The sequence below is a fragment of the Emys orbicularis genome, chromosome 3, assembly GCF_028017835.1.
Source record: "Emys orbicularis isolate rEmyOrb1 chromosome 3, rEmyOrb1.hap1, whole genome shotgun sequence".
Lineage (NCBI taxonomy): Eukaryota > Metazoa > Chordata > Testudines > Emydidae > Emys > Emys orbicularis.
The window spans coordinates 57,223,285-57,245,107 of NC_088685.1; the positions used below are offsets into that span (position 1 = coordinate 57,223,285).

At 43.6% G+C, this 21,823-nt stretch overlaps 1 protein-coding gene across 1 annotated transcript in view; it reads left to right on the top strand.

Moving 5' to 3' along the window:
- Nucleotides 1–21,823, top strand: part of ADGRB3 (adhesion G protein-coupled receptor B3) — a 624,198-nt gene that overhangs the window by 493,200 nt on the left and 109,175 nt on the right. The window contains exons 16-17 of the mRNA XM_065400780.1: nucleotides 17,671–17,797; nucleotides 19,441–19,544. Of these exons, the coding sequence (XP_065256852.1) occupies nucleotides 17,671–17,797; nucleotides 19,441–19,544 (231 nt within the window). The remainder of the gene's footprint in view (nucleotides 1–17,670; nucleotides 17,798–19,440; nucleotides 19,545–21,823) is intronic.

Sequence of the window (21,823 nt, forward strand, 5' to 3'; positions counted from 1 at the left end):
CTTACCCACCTTTATACAGTGCTTTGAGATCTTCTGATGAAAGGTACTATAGAATGTAAGTGAAATTATTATTAATTATTTAGAGCTAAATGTTTGCCAGTCCTTATGCAGCTGCATACTTGCAAGGCAAGAGGAGTAAAGCCCTCTTCTTTATAAGCCCACAGAAGGGATGCCCAGAATCACAATACCTGCACCCCGGGAGGTAATGGGCTGCTACTGAGTTGCTTCCCTCAGAAAGCACCTCTCTAAAAGGGAGGCAGGAAAAGGAGAAAAGCAGGTGGGGCCAGGGCCGGCTCCAGCTTTTTTGCCACCCCAAGCGGCGGGAAAAAAAATAAGAAAAACCTGATTGAGCTACCACCAAAGTGCCGCCAAAGAGGAAGACAGGGAGTGAAGGACCCACCGCCGAATTGCCGCCGAAGACTGAAGCGGACCGATTGAGCTGCCACTGAAGTGCTGCCACTGCCGACCCGAATGTGCCGCCCCAACAATGGACGGACTGCCGCCCCTTTCTATTGGCCACCCCAGGCACCTGTTTCCTTTGTTGGTGCCTGGAGCCAGCCTTGGGTGGGGCGTTAGCATCACCCTCTACATACTGGTCAGAGGGGCTTGCTGGCTATAGAGCTGCAGGGATAAGCTGCCCCCTTACACTCTATCTAGACTAGGAAAATGAAGTGTACTTAGCCAACATATTAGCTAATATATGTTAATTGAGACACTTTCCGAGATCACCAATTGTCTAGTATAGACAAAGACAGTGGTATTTAACCATACTTCTTGTGGTCAACCAAGAGGTTCTCCTCTAAGATTTATCAAGATTAGCTAACACATTTCTAAACGGCCACCATTCTCTAAAGTAGATGCAATGTGGGGTTGAAAAATGTCTCAACATGTTAGCTAGTATGTTTGCTAATCATATTTCATTTTCCCAGTCTAGATAGTGCCTTAAAGGGGTGTGGGAGGTTATTACTGTGCTACACTACACCTATCCTCTGCTAACATAGTTCCATTAAGGACCTTATGACAGGGCAGCAGCTCTAAAGGTATGTCTACACTACAAGTGCTACAGCGCCAGTGCTGAACCATAGTGCAGACACTTACTACCTCAATGGAAGTGTTTTCCCATCGATTGTAGTTTATCCACCCCTCCAAGAATTCTTCCATCCACCTAGCTGCATCTACTGTGGGGGGTCAGGTAAACATAACTATAGGGCATTACGTTTTTCACAGCCCTGTGCAATTTACATAGGTTGACCTAAGTGTTAGTGTTTACCGGCTTAAGTGATATCAGGGCTGGGACTGTTCCTGTCCCTGAGAATCATAGAGCCGTAGCGGTACGCCTCATACATCCATCTCTCCCTGATGCTGAGCAGAACTCTGGCACATGAGAGAATCTGCTCTAAATATACATTTATTTGGCTGTGTGATCAGTGAGATTTTTTGTCTCCTGCTTAAAAACTGTAAAGTGTTATACTCATAGATTCCAAGGCCAGAAGTAACTATGGCAGTCACCTAGTCTGATCTCCTGTACCACACCAGCCATGGAAGTTCCCCAAAATAATTCCTAGAGCGTACCTTTTAGAAAAACATCCAATCTTGATTTTAAAAATTGTCATTGATGGAGAATCCATCATGACCCTGGCTAAGTTGTTCCAGTGGTTAATTACACTCGCTGATAAAAATGTATGAAGTATGTTATACCTTACTCTACTAGACTGAAGAGCTCATTATTAAATATTTGTTCCCCATGTAGATTCTTACAGACTATAATCAAGTCACACTTAACCTCCTCTTTGTTAAACTAAATAGATTGAGCTCCTAGAGCCTATCACTGTAAGGCATGTATTCTAATCCTTTAATCATTCTCATGGATCTTCTCTGAATCTTCTCCAATTTATCAACATCCTTCTTGAATTGTAAACACCAGAGCAGGACACAGTATTCTTGCAGCTGTCTCATGAATGCCAAATATAGAGACAAAATAACTTTGCTATTCCTACTCAAGATTCCCCTGTTTATGCATCCAAGCATTGCATTAGCCCTTTAGGCCGCTGGGAGTTCATGTTCAGCTGATTATCCACCACTGCCCCGAAATATACAAAAGATATATCACTGCAGTGTTTTACTTGATATTATAAACAGAAAAAATCAGGGCCGTGAAATGTTAGTTTTTCTCATCAACTGTAATTCAGACATTCATACACTTTATATATGGCATGCAATTTAGCATTATATAGCCCAGTGGTGTGAGACATATTAGCCTGCTTGATGTATTCATATGGCCCATGAGGCATAGTCAGATTCAGCAGTATCTAAGCTTTTATTTTCAAAAAGAAAGTTTCTTGCCCTTTTGTTTGTGAAGAAAGCCTTCCAATTGTGAATCAAGTGTCACCAAAGTATTGTCATCTTCCTGAGTCTGCAGACCACCTGAAATAATGACTCTGAGCTTCAACCACTGTGAATCCCATCAAAATGTTAACTCTAAAACCTAATGATGATGATGATGCTGTTATAATGATCTCTTCACTCTTCAGGACAGACAGAAATCCATCACAGACCCCTAACATACATTGCTCACATATGTGTTGATCTAACACCCATTGAAGACAATTAAATTCTTTCCATTGACTTCAATAAGGGAGTTTGAGTCAGACTGTAAAGGAACGACCATCACCAAACAATAATGGAAAACTATTCTGCCCTTCACTCTGCACCCACTCCAATCCCATTCACATGTATTCCCCTCCATGCTGTGCATATCTGGCCTCAAAATGTTTAATAATAATATAACAGTTACAGGATTTTATTGCTCCTTCCCTTGTCATTTGGAAGAAAACATCAGGAAAAGCTACTGCTATTCTGCAGTCTTAGGGTATGTCTACACTATGAGAGTAGTTCGATTTTACTTAAATCGAATATGTGGAATCGATATTACAAAGTCGAACGTGTGTGTCCACACTAAGGACAGTAATTCGACTTTGTAAGTCCACACTAACGGGGCAAGCGTCGACATTGGAAGCGGTGCACTGTGGGCAGCTATCCCACAGTTCCCGCAGTCCCCGCTGCCCATTGGAATTCTGGGTCGAGCCCCCAATGCCTTCTGGGGGAAAAAATGTGTCGAGGGTGGTTTTGGGTAACTGTCGTCATCCAACCATCACCACCGCCCTCCCTCCCTGAAAGCGCCGGCGGGAAATCAGTTCGCGCACTTTTCTGGTCAGTGACAGCCCGAACGCCACAGCACTGCGAGCATGGAGCCCGCTGCGACCATCGCTGCAGTTATGGCCGTTGTCAACACCTCGCAGCTTATCATCCACCTTTCCCAGAGGCAGATGCTGAGAAATCGGGCGAGGAGGCTACAGCAGCGCGGTGAGGACCTGAAGTCTGAGAGTGGCACAGACCTGTCACAAAGCACGGGACCCCGCGCCGAGGACATCATGGTGGCAATGGGTCATGTTGATGTTGTGGAACGGCGATTCTGGGCCCGGGAAACAAGCACGGACTGGTGGGACCGCATAGTGCTGCAGGTCTGGGATGAATCACAGTGGCTGCGAAACTTTTGCATGCGTAAGGGAACTTTCCTTGAACTTTGTGAGTTGCTGTCCCCTGCCCTGAAGCGCAAGGACACCCAGATGCGAGCAGCCCTGACTGTCCAGAAGCGAGTGGCCATAGCCCTCTGGAAGCTTGCAGCGCCGGACAGCTACCGGTCAGTCACGAACCACTTTGGCGTGGGCAAATCTACCGTGGGGGTTGTTGTGATGCAAGTAGCTAACGCAATCATTGAGCTACTGCTCTCAAAGGTAGTGACCCTGGGAAACGTGGAGGTCATCATAGATGGCTTCGCCGCGATGGGATTCCCAAACTGCGGTGGGGCTATAGATGGAACTCACATCCCTATCCTGGGACCGGACCACCAGGCCAGCCAGTACATTAACCGAAAGGGCTACTTTTCAATGGTGCTGCAAGCACTGGTGGACCATAGGGGACGTTTTGCAAACATCAACGTCGGATGGCCGGGCAAGGTTCATGACGCTCGTGTTTTCAGGAACTCAGGTCTGTTTAGACGGCTGCAGGAAGGTATTTACTTCCCGGACCACAAAATAACTCTTGGGGATGTGGAGATGCCTATAGTCATCCTCGGGGACCCAGCCTACTCGCTAATGCCCTGGCTCATGAAGCCCTATACAGGCGCCCTGGACACTGAAAAAGAACTCTTCAACTACCGGCTGAGCAAGTGCAGAATGGTGCTGGAGTGTGCTTTTGAACGTCTCAAGGGGAGATGGAGAACCTTACTGACTCGCTCTGATCTCAGCAAAACCAATATCCCCATTGTTATTGCAGCTTGCTGTGTGCTCCACAATCTCTGTGAGAGCAAGGGGGAGACCTTTATGGCGGGGTGGGAGGTTGAGGCAAATAGCCTGGCTGCTGATTACGCCCAGCCAGACAGCCGGGCGATTAGAAGAGCCCAGCGGGACGCGCTGTGCATCTGGGAGGCTTTGAAAGCTAGGTTCCTGAGTGAGCAGGGTAACCTGTGACTATTAAGTTTGTTTACAGAGAAGTTGAACCTGCCCCCGTTTCTTTACCCAGTAAATGTTCACTATCCTCTCCAGTTACATACCCCGTTCACCCCGTTCACCCCCTTCCAACACACGTTTAAAAATAAAATCACTTGAAATTTGTTAATGAACACCGTGCTTTATTACTGTTTTCACGGGAAAGTGTTGAACCTGGGACGCAGACTGTGGTGGGGAGCGGGTGTAGTGTAGTGATGCAAAGGATGCTTCTAAACTCCAGGAATGACAGGATCCACACTGGTGGACTGGTTGTTTCAACGGAGCCTGCCACCCCTCCTATTCGGGACTCTGTGTGTGGGGGCTATGTGACTTTGTGGCAGGGGGAGGACGGTTACAGATCCCCTGCTGCGTGGCTCTGTGATCCAGGATAAGGACCGCTGCATAAGATCTCTAACCGCCCTCCCCCCGCCACAAAGTCACATAGCCCCCTCCCCCCCCCCCCGCAGAACATGAAAACCACCTCCCAGACTGACCAGGGTAACTAGTGAATGCAATGTGTGTGTGCCCTGCTGCTGAACCTGCCCCCGCGTCTGTACCCTGGTAAAGGTGACTGTCCTGTCCAATTACCAACCCCCTTCCCCCCCTTCAAACAGACTCTCCTCTAAAAGAACATGATGGAAACAGTAATTAACAGAAACGTATTTTTTATTAGCAACTACACATGAAACTGGGGAATGAAACTGGGACGGGGGCTTGGGTGAGGCGGGAAGGAAAGGACTTATCAAATTTTGGGGAATGAGAGCCTTCTGGTACTTGAGCAGTCTGCAGGGGTGGAGTGAGAGTTTTCACGGACTCTGCCACCCCTCCTTCTTGGGACTTTGGGTGAGGGGGGTATGGGACTTTGTGGCGGGGGAGGGCGGTTAGAGATAGACTGCAGCGGGGCTCTGTCCTCCTGCCTCCGGTCCTGCAGAACATCCACAAGGCGCCGGAGCGTGTCCGTTTGCTCCCTCATTAGTCCAAGCAGCGTTTGAGTCGCCTGCTGGTCTTCCTGCCACCACCTCTCCTCCCATTCCATGTGTGATTGGTGCATTTGGGACAAGTTCTCCCTCCACTGGGTCTGCTGGGCTTCCTGGGCTCGGGAGCAGCCCATAAGTTCCGAGAACATGTCCTCCCGTGTCCTCTTCTTCCTACGCCTAATCTGCGCTAGCCTCTGGGACTGTGATGCCAGGGTATTTCGGGAGACAGTCGCAGCTGTGGGATGGGAAAAAGGGAGTGAATTCCTCAGAAAGATAAATTTTTGGTTGAACAAAGAACATAGTCTTTCTCTGTGAACAAGACCATGCACAGCACCTATCACATGCGCACTCAGGACAAGGTCGAATTTTCGGCCTTCGCATTCAGTGCCTGGGGTCTTGCAGTGCAGATCAGACAAGCGGGACAGGACAGCGGAATTTGGGTAACAGGCTGACATGGTAAGCCGTAGACTTGTGGCTGCTTAAAACTTTAATAATAGCACTGGCCTCCTTTCACGTTCAAAGCAATGCCAGTCCCTGCTGCCAGCAATCCGGCAAGCATGAACTCTGCCCCTGTCCCACCCCCTCGCGGCTGTCCCAGGGAAAGATCCCTGTATGCTGCTCCTCTCCCGCCTCCACCGTGTGGCTCTAAACCGCCGGTTACAGTTCTGTAAAGGAACAGGCAAGCAGTCCCAATACTAACATTACCCTACCTAATTCAAAGCAGGTCACCATGAGCGACATCACTCTGATGAGGATTTCAGAGACGGAGAAAGAATGGATGCTTCGGGAAAGCCTGCAAAGACCAGGGCCGTATGCCGCCATGCTCTGCAAGGCTATGATCCCCGAGTACTTGCTTGTCTCCTGGCGCGGAAACGTTTCCTACCACGGAGGACCCAATAAGGCCACTCTCCCCAGGAACCTGATGCAAAGGCTTTCCAACTACCTCCAGGAGAGCTTCGTGGAGATGTCCCAGGAGGATTTCGGCTCTATCCCCGGACATATAGACCGGATTTTACTGTAGCTGCACTGGCAGGGACTAAACAGTAGAGCGCCTAGGGCAAAACAATCATGCTAAACCGGACATTGTTAGATTTTTTTTCAGTAGTTGCACTGCCAAGGACTGAAACGTGAAGCGCCTAGGGCAAAGTAATCATGAAAAACCCATTGTTAATATTGTTAATATTCCTGTTCTGTTAAAAATAAATGTTTACATGTTTAAAACACTTACTGACTGATCCTTCCCCTGATTCTGTGTCCGGGTTAACGCCTGGGGACGGTTGGTAGGGGATCTCTGTAAGGGTGATGAAGAGATCCTGGCTGTCGGGGAAATCAGCGTTGTAAGCGCTGTCGACTGCCTCATCCTCCTCATCTCCTTCCTCATCTTCCCCGTCCGCTAACATGTCCGAGGAACCGGCCGTCGACAATATCCCATCCTCAGAGTCCACGGTCAGTGGTGGGGTAGTGGTGGCGGCCGCACCTAGGATGGAATGCAGTGCCTCGTAGAAACGGGATGTCTGGGGCTGGGATCCAGAGCGTCTGTTTGCCTCTTTGGTCTTCTGGTAGCCTTGTCTCAGCTCCTTGATTTTCATGCGGCACTGCGTTGCATCCCGGCTGTATCCTCTCTCTGCCATGGCTTTAGAGATCTTCTCGTAGATCTTTGCATTCCGTCTTTTCGATCGCAGCTCGGAAAGCACGGACTCATCGCCCCACACAGCGATCAGATCCAAGCCTTCCCGATCAGTCCATGCTGGGGCCCTCTTTCTATTCTGAGATTGCATGGCCATCTCTGCTGGAGAGCTCTGCATCGTTGCCAGTGCTGCTGAGCTCGCCACGATGTCCAAACAGGAAATGAGATTCAAACTGCCCAGACAGGAAAAGGAATTCAAATTTTCCCGGGGCTTTTCCTGTGTGGCTGGTCAGAGCATCCGAGCTCGGACTGCTGTCCAGAGCGTCAACAGAGTGGTGCACTGTGGGATAGCTCCCGGAGCTATTACCATCGATTTCCATCCACACCTAGCCTAATTCGACATGGCCATGTCGAATTTAGCGCTACTCCCCTCGTTGGGGAGGAGTACAGAAGTCGAATTTAAGAGACCTCTATGTCGAACTAAATAGCTTCGTGGTGTGGACGGGTGCAGAGTTAATTCGATATAACGGTGCTAAATTCGACATAAACTCCTAGTGTAGACCAGGCCTTAGACAAACCCTCCATTTTTAATTTCCACAAAGAACTTCTGAACTCATCTTTTTAAGCCCCTGGCAATATATGCTCTTTAACAAGGTGCCTTATTGCTAGGGATACTTGTAAATAATGGTAACATTTGACAGATTGCTCAGGTTGGTCACAGGGAAAATATCAGTTTTCAAAGTTTCTCCTACCTCATAATAAATCTGTACAAATTATTTATATAATCTGAACAAATGATTACCAAAGCTTATGCCTATTTTGTGAAGAGTAAAGATAATAAAAATGATCATAAAACTCTGAACACAGGAACATGTGTATAAACTGGTCATGAATACATTCATGAGAACTGATCATGAATAAATATAGGCTAGAAATTAGAAGGTTTCTAAACATCAAAGGAATGAGGTTCTGGAACAGTCTTCCAACAGGAATACTGGGGGCTAACAACTTAACTGGTTTTAAGATTGAACTTGATATGCTTATGAAAGGAATTATATGAAATGGTTACCTGTGATAGCAGGGAACTGGACTCAGTGATTCAGGTGATTCCGTCCAGTCCTATGTCCTATTTTAACATAAACACTGTATTATTAATGTTACCCCCATATTTTTCCCTTCTACTGAATATCTTGTAATGCTAACCTATAACATTGATTTAATTAATGTGTTATTTCTATCACAACTGAAATACTACTAAACTCAACACTGAAAATATAAATAAGAACAGATTCCTTTTAACGTAGCAAGACCCTTTACATTACTCTTTTATTGTTTGCCACATAGGTTAGAAATAACAGTCAAAATCTCTGTCACAAAGAGAGTCACAAATTAGTCTGTTCACCCAGCATCAACATAGTCAGAGAGTAGTTGTTTACAAAATAGTAATGTGATCTCTCTGTAGCTTGATTCTTCAGCACAATATTAAGTATTATCAGGTATTTTATATACTCTCCTTTTCACTCTCAACAAACACAGCAAAAGTGTTTTGTAACAGAAGCAACAATCAGAGCAGAGAATAATGACCAATACTCTCATGTCCACATCATCTCCTCATGTGGAGAAAACAATAGGAAGCAGAAAAGAGGATAAGAAATTATTCTGTGGAATTGGCAATAAAGCAGGTCAAAAACACTTAATTTCAAAATGTTTCCACAAAAACAAAGACAATTTTTTACAAATATTTTCCTCCTTTTTGACCAACGCTAATTTCTTTGCAATCATTCCCTCAGGGGGGATTGATTTGGGAAGGAATGGAGTTGAAAGGAAGTGCAACCTTCCACCTCTGTTCATCCTGAGATATCAAAGGGAAAGGAAACCCTAGATCTCACAAGTAGGGCGAAGCCATCCCATGTTGCCCTCCTCCCCTTGGCAGCATGCATGTAGCAGAAAGGCATAGAATTAACTCCAGATCAACTTTCTAGAGGGAAATCTACAAGGTTAGTCAGAGATGAAGCCATGGAAAGTAGTTAGTCTTCTGCGCTGATGTTTCTGTTCCCCAAATTTGTGTGAGGTCCCGACTCCCTGCAATTCTTGTAGAGGAGCTTCTGTAGAGGCCTGGCAGGGAAAGAGACAATACTATGGATCAAATGCCCCCTGCACAGGTGTGTGTCCCTCAGCTCACAGGAGGGGAGGAATGTTCTGTTCCATAGTTTGTTGACATTATGTATAAACAAACATGGGTTCCCACAACTTTAATAACAATGGATCTGTATCATCCCATACCATATGGGAATTACCAAGCAGGGACCAGGAAACTCCTTGAGTTTCAATCCCTTACTTTTTCTTCAGCTCATTTCTTCAGATGACAGGGGTTATCTTCCCCATACTTTGTGAGACGGGCTCTCAAATCCCATGCATGTCTCGAGATCCATGTGCATCCTCTTCATAGCTGCCCAGGTTAGCCCTTTCCCATTCCATAGCAGCACAGTTGCTTCCAGAGCCATATTTCCCTTCTCTCATGATTGAGCTCTGCTCCCAAACTCCCATCAGGGGATAGATCATAAAATAGAAAAGTAGTCAGAATAAGATAATATTAAGGAGGTCGGCAATATCTTATGTTTCCCAGACCCCAAGAAATATGAAGAAGTGGTCATCCTCCCTCACCTCATTTCTTTCTTTTCTGCTGTGCTCCAGCTCTGTGCTGTAGCTGCAGAAGTACATCTGTGGGATCATGCCATGGAGTCATTACTCCCTTCTTCCATAGCTCCAGCTTAGATGCATCTGTCTTTGTGCATGGTAGTGGAAGGGATGATCAAGGCTGCTGTGTTTTACTTAGGACCATACTTTTGAGCGAAAGGGTGGTCAGAAATTATTACAGAGTGAGTATAACAACTAACATATGCTCATTATGGTAGTGTTTCTTCTATAAATCCTATTTTTCAGGGTTTAGTATCTCATCTGTTTCAAATCGCACTGGAGTAAAACTTGGTTTCCAGCCCAGATGCACATTTGTTTTTCAAAAAAAAATATTTAAATTGGATTCATTTTCAATTTAGAGATCAGCAAGGAAACAAAATTCTGAGGGGTTTCTACTTTTTTTTGGCCTCCCACCAGGGCCGGTGCAAGGAAGTTTCGTGCCCTAGGTGAAACTTCCACCTTGCGCCCCCCCCCCCCCGCCAGCTCTGCGGCAGCTCCCCGCCCCCCCCCTCCGCCCTGAGGCGCCCCCCCCACCCGCGGCAGCACCCCCCCCCCCAGGGAGCCGTGCGGCAGCTTCCCACCCCAGCTCACCTCTGCTCCGCCACCTCCCCGAGCACGCCGCCCCCACTCTAATTCTCCTCCCCTCCCAGGTTTGCAGCGCCAAACAGCTGATTGGCGCCACAAGCCTGGGAGGCGGGTGAAGGGGAGCGGCCGCTGCGCTGGGAAAGGGAGTCTGAGCCACACGTGTCAGTGCGCCGCTGGCAGCCCAGCCCAGGAATGCTGTAAAAAAAAAATTGGGGGCACCGCTTTTTGGCGCCCCCAAATCTTGGCGCCCTAGGCAACCGCCTAGTTTGCCTAAATGGTAGTACCGGCCCTGCCTCCCACAAACTCAGTGGGCATATTGATGGTGGTATGTGGTATTAAATGTTTTTGTCTAACATATTTACTTTCATTTTCATGTTTCCATAATGTTGTTTTTATAAACTACATGAGAATAAACTTCTGAATTTCCAGGGTTTTGCAAAAATATTTCTGTGTAATATTGTTGCATGTAGTGATGCCCAGTTGGTTGCAGTACACTATTAATATTCAGAAGATTGATCGCAGTAAGAATTACATGCACAAAATCACGCCCCATGCTGTGTGGACATGCAGAGGTTTAAAGAGAAGTCTATACTTCCCTAAGTCTCTCTGTGGCTTCTCTGCACCTAAGTCAGTATGGGAGTTGGGAGGATTGGGGAGTGAGTGGAGCCTTGGCTCCATTCTTCCCAACGTGCCAGCCAGCACAGCTGGACAGGTTTGGAGAAGTAGTAATTTGCTACTTGTAAAGACCATAAACGGATTACTACTGTTCTGGAGCAAAGGGAAGGATCACAATAGTAAAGTATGATTCCTTACCTGTGCTTCTCACAACTACATACCACCCTTTATGAAGAGTACACTGAAAAGACAGAATCTAGCCCTAAAGACCGAATATTGCCTTATCTCTATGTGCACTGATCTCAGTTGATAGTAGGAGTTAATGCAAAAATCAAAAGCAGTATATTTCTTTATTTCGATTTATAAACCTCCATGGGCACCTATCTAATGATCAGTGAAAGTTACATACATTAATATAAGCAACAATCATACAATATAATATTATAGGTACAGCTAGTAGCAATATCCACAGCTTAGATTGTCCAACACTTTCCATTATAAGACTCTGTTTTCACTTGCTTATAACTTTGTCAAACTTTAACTATTTGGACTGAAATTTTCCATGCCAAGTGTCTGCTTCAGGTCAAAGTGGCATTTGTTTGTTTATGTTTTGTTTTCTAATTTCAGCAAAACAGCCCAGCCATTTCTGAGTAAGAGGTTAGAGGAAAATATGTTGTTTTGCCCTTGTTAAAAGTTTCTTACAACGATTTCACTGAGAAGCTGTAGTGACTTTGTGCTTTGAAGCAGGGAATTCAAATTTGGCAAAAGGCATTGTTGTCAGGGATGTGCCTTTTGCCATCCCCATGAACTTCTGCCCAAATTTGGCCAAGAGATAAGCCTCTAAAATTGTAGTTTGCACATGCTCAGGAGAGTTTTGTTATGGTTTGGCAGCATTATTTTCTGAGCATTATTTTCTCAGCATTACTTCTGTACTGAGTATGCTCCACCCCACAAAGCTCCTACATATCAGCCAGAATGAGTCTGTTCCATCCCACAGATTGACTGAGCATGTACCATCCTAGGGGCTGAGCAGGACTTTCCCTGCTGTTGCTCCTCCTGGTTGCCAGGGGCCACTATGGTACTGGACACCAGAACTGAGAGCAGGGAGACTCTTTCCAATTGCTCCCAGGGAGCAGCCATTCGGCTGGCCCAGCTTGTGCAGTGGGAAAGTTTCCATCGGGGAAAAAGGGGTTTGGTAGACGGAGTCTTACATGGTCTTACTGGAGCGGCTGATATTTGGAACATAGACAAAGCCCAGGACCATGAAGAACACCTGGGAAATTTAGAAAGGGCATCGGGCCTTATTACTGAGGCAGGACTCACTAACACCCAATCAGATATAAAAACTCTCCATACCTTATCAGGGTTGGGAACAACAACCCAAACCCTCTTAACAAGGTTAATAAACACCCTCGTTTTAACAGGAAAAGACACTGGGTGGGATTTAGCGTGCAGCCAAATGCAAGATTTCTTTAACAACCTTTTGGCAAAAATGCGAACCGATGTTTTAAATCAGCGGTGGCCTGAAACCCTTACCACCGCGGTAGGAGTGCCATCCAAGCTATGGAAGTGGAGGCATACCTGGACCCTATCTGATTGGGCCTGCAACTCCTCAACATGCTCCTTCCATGCTTCGGAACCGGTAAATGGCACCTGGGCTCCAGTGCACTTACTTGTGCCAGAACCCTGGGCGACTTGTCTATGGGACTGGGTTATCCACCGGCAGGTATGGGAAGTTAAACCACCCCATGAACCTAGCCGTTTCATCACCACTCCCTATGATTTCGCTGCTCAACATATCTGGGTGGGTATCGGAACCTTGTGGTCATTATGGCCCTTGGAACCCCCACAGCTATTTTGCCTCTGCAAATTGTATCCTGGAGAAGTGGTTAACGTTTTTAATTTGGCATGTTGGGAAGGAGAAGCGATAGGTAAAGATCCAGAGGGAAAATTACTATTTAGTAGAAACCATGGATGTGCCCTGCCATCAGACCCCCACATCCCTATCCCCTTTCACCTTAATTTAACCACTGCACAAGGAAGCCGCTTTATTGTATGGCCTGCTAATCCTCAGGTTTATGTAACCCTCCATCCAAGTGTTCCTTTTACATTTGATTGGACTTCCCCTATCCCTAACCGCTTCCTAAACCTCACTTCTCTACTCCCTCTGCTCTCCAACTTATCTCACCTGCAAGACCAAATGCATGTAATAGAAATAGAATATAACAAAGAGACCAAAGCCTTCCAAACTGCTTATCGAGTACATACCTTATGCTCCTCCCATGACATTGCATGCTTTGCCTCTAAGGAAATTGCCCAAGTTGCACCCAGTTGGCTAACCTCTTCTGCCCTTCACATTCTATTTTGGATTGTTCTAGCAATTTGTTGCAGATTAATGTTGGCTGTTGCTTGTTGTCTATGTAAATTTTGCCGTTTGCCCCGGCTCCCGGTTCAGCCCCGACCACCAATGGAAGCCCTTTTTATTTTCACAGATGTTCCCCACCCCACACTATATTGTCCCTCAAATCTGGAAATCGACCACCTTAGTGTCATTTCTAAAACCGAATACTGTCCTATGGCCCCTTTGTTTAATGATAGTAGTGATGCCTATAGGGCACCAGAGGAGGGAAATTGTGGGGAAATAGAGCAGGGGGGCCTTCTTTTTAATATCCAGAGCTGTGAATCTGAAGGCCCCAAAATAAACCCTCCAACAGAGATCTGTTATGCTAACTACCCTTACACAAAGCAGTACAGGCCAGGGCCCAGGCCAGGGCCTGAACTAGACTAGACTGCACAATTCCCTGCCAAACTCGGTCAAGGGTCATGACCAGGGGGGGGGGGCAAGGAGGGAAAGAATAAAAAAAAGCCCCAGCAGCAGCACTAATGAAATATGTTCATGACTAATGAAATATAATAACCACTTGTGTGAAGCAATAGGTAACTTTAGCTAAATGCAATTTCTTAACTCATGCAGCTTCTCCTTTGGGTGATCTGTGACCCACTCCGTGATTCCAGCTATCTGCAAAAAGAGCCAATCATAGATCCTCTTTAGGCATCCCATGGAACCCCCCCCAATCTTTAACCAAAAGACCCCGGAAAATAACATGTGTCTTGAGAAATGTACCCAAACTGGTGCCAAGTACCACCCCTGGGGAAAACCACCAAACGCCCCTCTACCCAAATAAACACCCACTTCTCGGAAATTAATGAGGAAGGTACCAGGGGGGATGGGGGAGGGGGGACTGATTCCAACCCTAGTTTCTTAACTTGTGGTTTGGGGGGGCTGACCCCAACCCCAATTTCTTAACTCATGACGTATTGTTTGTACTTTGCTTGCGGTTTGATGAAATAAAAACCCGCCTGCGAGCGGTCCTCGGGGTGTCAGTCTTCAGACTGCACCCCAGTGCACTGGTATGTATGTCAATAAACTGGCCTCAGGCTTGAGTCTTGGAACTAAAATCATTGCGTGGATGTCTTTGACCACCACACCCATAATAAACCCATCCTATTTTGTATTATTGGCTAGGACTCAGAGTAAAATAATATGGTAGCTAGTGTACGTTATGTGATAAGTCCATTGTTATGTGAGTAGTTTTGACAGCAGTGCCACTGCAGAATTTTATAATCATTATTTTTATGTAGAGAAAATAGCACTGCAGTTAATAGGACATTAGTACCCTTAATTTCAACAAAACATATCAATAATAAGTGGGTATATTGTGTCATGATATCTAGAAAAGTACAGGTAAGCAAAATGTGGTTGCTAGCACATCAGATGTGGCCCAATCATCAGTCTGTGATCAGTTGTGCCTCTGAGAATTAATCTTACTATACAAAAATGCCCCTACATAATATTGTACAAAGTCACATTTCAAAAATCTAAGCCACTAGCCCCATTGTTTGCAGTAATGAGAATATTTTTAAGTATATCACATAATATTGCATGGAAAGTTACTGAATAGTAAAAATAACATTGTTTCTGGTGTATTATATTCTGTCTACCCTGAGGGACTTAGACTGGCATTCTAAACAGCTTCAAACAGCCATCATTTTCAAAATAATCAACCTGCCACAGAAATGTGTCTCGCTGTCATCAAAAAGTAGAATTTCTCCCCCAAAAATAAAGAGGTGAAAGAATGGCAATATTGAATGTGATAGTTTAAATTTCAATATCTCACAATCCTGCATCAAAAGGGAGAAAAAAGGTAAGGGTAGTATTTTTGAAAGTGCTCAGTATTGGCCTAACTTTGCTACCATTGATATCAATGGGAGTTTTACTCTTGAGTTCAACAGGAGCAGTTAGGCCATCACTGAGAACTTTTGAAAAATCCTAGCCTAAATCTTTAAAGTATTTCTAGTGTAGTTCTTTTGTGAAATATGTGCCATATATAGAATGCATGATGGTTTGGTGTGACATAGTGGTTTTATTGGTAGCCATTTGCAATCACTGGTTCAACTCATTTGTGACTTTATCTCCTGAAAGCAGAATCAGACCCACTGAATCAATGGAGTGTCCTGATTTACACCAGTTTAATTGTGATCAGGATCCGGGGTATTTTGTTTTAAATAGAATTGGTCTATATAGCTGTCTATGGGTTTTTTTATTATTATTATAACTCAACTAGTGCTATTCATTGGACACAATCTTGAAAGATTTAGTGTTAAATGGATACATTGTGTATGCAAAACACAGGTTAAATTCAGTGTACTAAATTCAGGGTGTACTAAATTCAGAGTGAATAATACTGTCCTTATGTTTTAAAACATGTCAATTTCTCTTAAGCTATCATTTGTCTTAAATATTTAATCAGCTCAGATAAATGTACTTCATTTGGCCTTAACTGTGTGCCACAATAAGATAAGAGAAAGGAAAACTAATAAAATAAAATTGTAAGGTGAACCAGAAGATATGTTTCAGAATTTATTATAGTTTAAATAAATTGTATGAACATTTTTTAAAGTGGATGTTGGTATAGTATTGTTTGGCTTTGTGCAAGGGACAATGTGTGACTAGAGGCTACTAAAGGAAAGCTTTAGTAGTTGGAGATTTGGTGATTTTCTCTCATCTAAGTTTCCTCCATTGTGTCTGTGTTTGTTTTTTATGTGAAACTGATTTGAAGGGAATATGATATAAGTGTTGCCTTTGGGCACTGAAAAAGCTAGTGGCGTAAGATGCCAGCGTGGGATAGTGTGAATTGTACTCTGAAAGGGAATTAGAAATCACAAATTTACACTTCCTGAGGGCCCTGTCTTAGAGAAATCACACCAATGTGGGTTATCAGAGGCAGAAGAGGTGAACAGAAGAGTGATCCCGGTGAATGAAAATTAAACGTAGTTATTTCCCTCCTTCCTCCCCCCCCCCCCATGTCTTCCTGTTTCCTTTTCTCATTTCAAGTCATTTAGTGACCTAGAGTGAAATGGACAAGAATTGACAACACATGCTGTTACTAGCTGCAGTGTCTCCATTTGATCCCTAGACATGGGGGGGAAGAAATCCAATGGTTATACTCTAAATATGACCTATGTAAAGATAACAGGCTTGATTTAGTTGAAACCGAGCCCTTCCTCCTGTAGAACTGATCCCAGTGCTGCGTTTCACAGGCAGGGGAGATGGGTTTTTCCCCTCTCTCTTGCTTTCCGCACAAAGAAAACGTGGGTCGATACCATTTTTATTGTTCTGCTGGGGTGGATTTGAGCATTTTGATTTTGAATGTCTAATTAAATCGGAGGCTGGTTTAGTCCTTTTTTTATTTTTATTTTTTTAGGGCAGAGGGTGGAAAGTCCCATTCAAACGACCCCTTTGGCTTGGGGTTAGCCCGGTACTGTTGCCCCCAAATAAAAAAATACAGGGAAGGGGGGAGGGAGATGGGGAAAGGTGAGTTGGGCTGAGTGATGTCTGGAGGGCGAACTCGTGTCTCTTTGGCGATGTTGTGGGTTGCTGTGCTGAAATCCGTCCCTCTGCTGGAGCTGAGGCAAAGGCAATAGTCGGAGGCATCTGATGCTGCCGTTTCCAGGGTGAAATTTCCAAGGCAGATCGTTTAAAAAAAAAAAAAAAACCTTTAACAAAAATAGCCAGAAGAGCAGAAGATCCGGCATCTCCCAATGCAACCAGTGTAACCTAGACAGACATTTTAAAGCCATCTGCATTTAAACTAACCACGCACACAAAACAGACAACACTAACGACCACCCCAAAAAACAAGGAACAAGAGACAGACAGAGCTGGTATGAAAAAGAAACAAGCCTGTCTCCCCCCCGCTCCCAACCCCCGATCAGTTTTTGCAGTGATCTGATGAGGCTAGGAAGTGGCTGGCCGGCCGTGCTCAAGGCTGCTGCTGGTAGCAGAGGGCTCTACAGAGCTAGGCGAGGTTTCAGCATGAAGAATGCTGGACAGCTCACTGCACGCAGCCTAGCCGTCTCCCTGCCTTTTCTCCCCCTCTCCCCTCGCATTACTGTACAGCTGGAGATGCATCTAAATTAAGTCCGATTGAACAACAAGTAGATCTCTTCTGTCCGGGAACTACCCTAGACTCTCCTCTCAATTAAACTGCATTTTCGCTTCATGGAATTGACCGTCAGGCATAATTATCCCGATTTCTCTCTCTCTCTCTCTCCTTTGCAGGAACGACTCTTTGGGAACCTGGTCCACCCAGGGATGTAAAACTGTGCTTACCGATGCATCCCATACGAAATGCTTATGTGATCGTCTCTCTACCTTCGCCATTTTGGCTCAGCAACCTAGAGAAATAGTAAGTAACAAAGAAAAAAATCCAGATTTAATGCAAAAGCAGGAAGATTTGTTGTCCAGCTTCTCTGTCAGGTAGATTTCAGACGTTGCATCGAGGAATTGTTTAAATACTGCAGGTTGGCAAAATGTTGTTAGTCTCCTGTTATCTACAGTAGCTCAGATAAATGAATTCCAGATTCTGTGATATAACTAAATCCTAGTCAATTTCGGACGGCTTCCATCTCAGTATTTTATAGGAAAGCCTTCTAATTGTAATGCAAATGTGTTGAAAACTTTCATATTGAACGATTATCAACTTAACAGCCTTTTTCAAGGGTGTTACCCTTTCAAGAGGAATGTAGAAGGTTTTATTGCTGTTAGTAGAATGAAAACCCTAGATAACGTAGTTAAACAGATTGCAGATCTGCACTGGACATGTTTAGTACAGGTTTTCTGTGTTGTCTGTTGACATCTTTAAGAAAAATAAAGTTTGCATGGAAAGGAGTGACATAAAATGTAGAAGCAACCACTCTAGGTATTACTGCATGTAAAAATAGTCTAAAAAGCAAATCGTTTTGAAGTTGAACCCAAAAGGGCAATAATTTGGTTTTTCTCTTTTTGGAAGTGTATGATCAGAGATTGTTTTTAGCAGTAAGCGTCAGCTGTTTGGAAACAAAGTGGTTGAAATAAAGCATGACTTTCTGTGTAAAATCTGGCCTAAAAGTACATTAGTCTTAGCTCTTGTTTGGTTGATGAAAGATATCTTGATAAAATGTAATTTACAATGCATACTTGAGACTTTTAAACAGCATATTGATAAGCCATATAGAATATCTTGTCAATCTTTTAGGTCTAAATCCTTTAATTTGCATTAGCCAATATCATGTTAATTTTAGAATACACACAGATATCCCTAATGCATAATAGTGATGTCTGAGACTAATTGTTTTACAGCAATAAGCAAGTTTGTTTTTTCAAGGTCATGTATTTATTTTTCAACTGTTATTAATTCAGAATAGCACTGATTAAATAATTCTAGATTTCCAAGTTCTTCAGAAGAAGCATACAATATATTTGTGTTCCCTTATATTGCCATTTCTTCTATATGATCAGAGGCCCAAGAAAACTAAGCATGTGAGAATACTGGACTTCAGACAAAGTTATTAAAAGTCCTAAAGTTTGGTAATTCTGCAGTGAACAGGAATCAGATCTTGGATAAAGTACTGGATGATATTTAATAGCTGTCAATAAAACAAGCTATTTGTTTAGCACATTATTTTCAAAATATTTCTACCTTTCAAGGAAAATACATATTTAAATTAATTTTAACTAGAGTGCCTTTTAAACCTAAATTAATATTGTGGTGTAAGTTGTAATATCATCATTTGCTTTATTTTACAAAACATTATGTAGTAGTATAATAAAACATTTTAAGGTTCTAAGGCCTCTCTGGATGGCATCAGTAATTAAAGAGATCTCAGAGATGTGTATGGATCAAATTGGGAATTAAGTTAGAAGGAGTACATGTCTGCTTCATACCTAATATTACCAAGGCTGGCTATGATACAGTAGCTGTTTTAGGCATTTTCCTTTTTATTGCTCTTTTCTGGCATTTTAATTCCTGGAAGATGGTTTTCTCTCACAGTAGTTTGTTGTAACCTACAGATCATGGAATCATCTGGCACCCCCTCAGTAACCCTAATAGTAGGCAGTGGTCTCTCATGCTTGGCTTTGATCACCCTCGCAGTTGTCTATGCAGCACTATGGAGGTATGTAATTGATGACATGGTTGAATGGAAATGCACAATTGTTTGGAATTAAATTAGTAGTTCAGGATGCCATTAGATATGTCCTTATCTTCTATATGTAGTAATAGTAGGCATTTTTTAATAAAATAGCTATATAGTGCATGCTGCAATTGATCTGTAATAAATCTGATTAATGTAATTGATTTGCTTGTCTGTCCTGGTCTACTGGTGACATTATAGTCCATACCTTCTCTCTCCTCTTCAGTATTAATGATATTGCCCTTTTAGTGCAGTAGTCAGACAGCTAATAAACATTTTACATGATTCCTCCAGAAGTGAATTCTTATATTTGAATTAAGGCTTATGGCCTATTTCCTGACCCACTTCTCCTCCATTTACATTTGAACATGAGGTATCTGTGTAATAAAAACTACATATGAAAGTCACACAAGTTTCAGGTTTTGCAGGTTCACAGATATTCAGACTACTATGCTTGAGTATGCACACTTCAGCTGCATCATTCATTGAAGGGCACAGAATGAAGCAGTATGCCTTCAAAAAACATGTTTGATTGGGGCTTTGTGGCACAGTCTAATACTGAACTTGCTTTGCACCTTAGGGACCCCTAGGATCATAAATGCAACTGAAAGGCATGGAGGAATTCAGTAGGAGGGGGATTTAAAATAGCATGATTAGTTAGTACAGAAGAAGAGTGAGAAGTATATAAAATAATGAGGGACAGAGTCAGCAAACTAGGGACAGCTATTTACCCTTTCCCATAATATAAAAACAAAAGGGCACTTAATGAAATTAAAAGACATCAAGCTTAAAAGGATGGAAAATGTAACATTAACCAATGGAATATGCTGTCACACGTTATTATTAAAATAAATAGCTTAATTACCAAAATAAATAGCTAAATTTCTCTCTATGAGAGAGAGAGAGAGGATTAGACATTTTTGTTTAATATAGAAAACCTGGTTATTCCAGCCAGGATAAAATATTATAAGGATTATCAACCATCATGTCTTAAGGAATTAACATCGACCACCAATCAGTTCCTCATCACAGACCCTACTGCTCCTCCTGCCCAGCTTCAACCTGCCACATTGTCAGTGGCCCCTTCTTAACCGATTTATGACTGGGCAGATCTCTGTGCAGCCAACCAGCCCCATTGGGATCTTCAAGATAACTCAAGCTGCAGCAGCAGTGCAGCTCAAACAATGACTCACATCGTCGAGGAGTGCCCACTAACCAAATGCAGAGGTGGGCTCCAAGAGCTCTACTTGCCCACTAAGAACACTATTGCTTGGCTAATATTCAAATGCTAAATAAATAAATAAGAAATAAACTGAGTATAAGATGACTTCAGGAAGTGATTCCCAACTCCTCAACTGCGGAATTGGCTGGGTGCATTGTTGCTGTGTCTTGTGATGTATCTAGCATTGTTGGAGACCCGGTATGAGGCTGAATGTATTAGTGGTGGTTCCCAGTAGAAGGGCTTCTAAGCTGGGAAAGGAATTGTTTGATGTGACCTGAGAGGCATAAAAACAGGGTTTGGATGAAACTGACAAAAAGACAATTTAGATTTATATCAGGAAGTATGTGCTAAAAGTGAGGCCTTTTTAACTCTAGAAATGACCTTTGAAAGTCCCACCATTTGAGTTATTTAAAGCTGGAGTGAACAAAGCTTTCAGGAGTACACTTTAGTCAACAGTCTTGCATTGGCAGAAAGTTGAACAGTGGATCTAATAAGGGTTTTCCTGCACCAACTTTTGTGATTCTTGGTTCTTGTGAGCTTGGTTATGTCACCCTTGAAAATATTTTCAAGAAAACCCCTGCAATTTGTCTGGATTAGCAGTGTCTGCTCAAAAGAACTTTGGAATAGTAACATTGCTGGTCAGAAGAAATAAGGTGCATTAGCAAAGCTGCTGAAAGCTTGCACATCACCTGCCTGGATCAGGGCAATGCTGTGGGCCCCTAACTTTCCTGAGCACTAAATCTACCCACACATTGAGTAGCAAAAAACTGTTCTTGTACCATGTTCAAATCTGAGCTTCTTCATAGTTCCAGGGTGTTTGATGTTGGGTCTGGTTCATGTCCATCACTAATAAGGAGTTAGAGTAGTAGTATGTAGGCAAATGCATTACCCTTTTAGTATTCATCTGCCAAATCACACACAGCCTTGGGCATTATACTTTTTTTATTTATAGGAGGAATGTTTCTTGGGTTATCTTGTACTCTTTTTATGAAAAGTGTAATGGAATCCTTAACTTATAACTAGGCAACTGGGCAGAAAG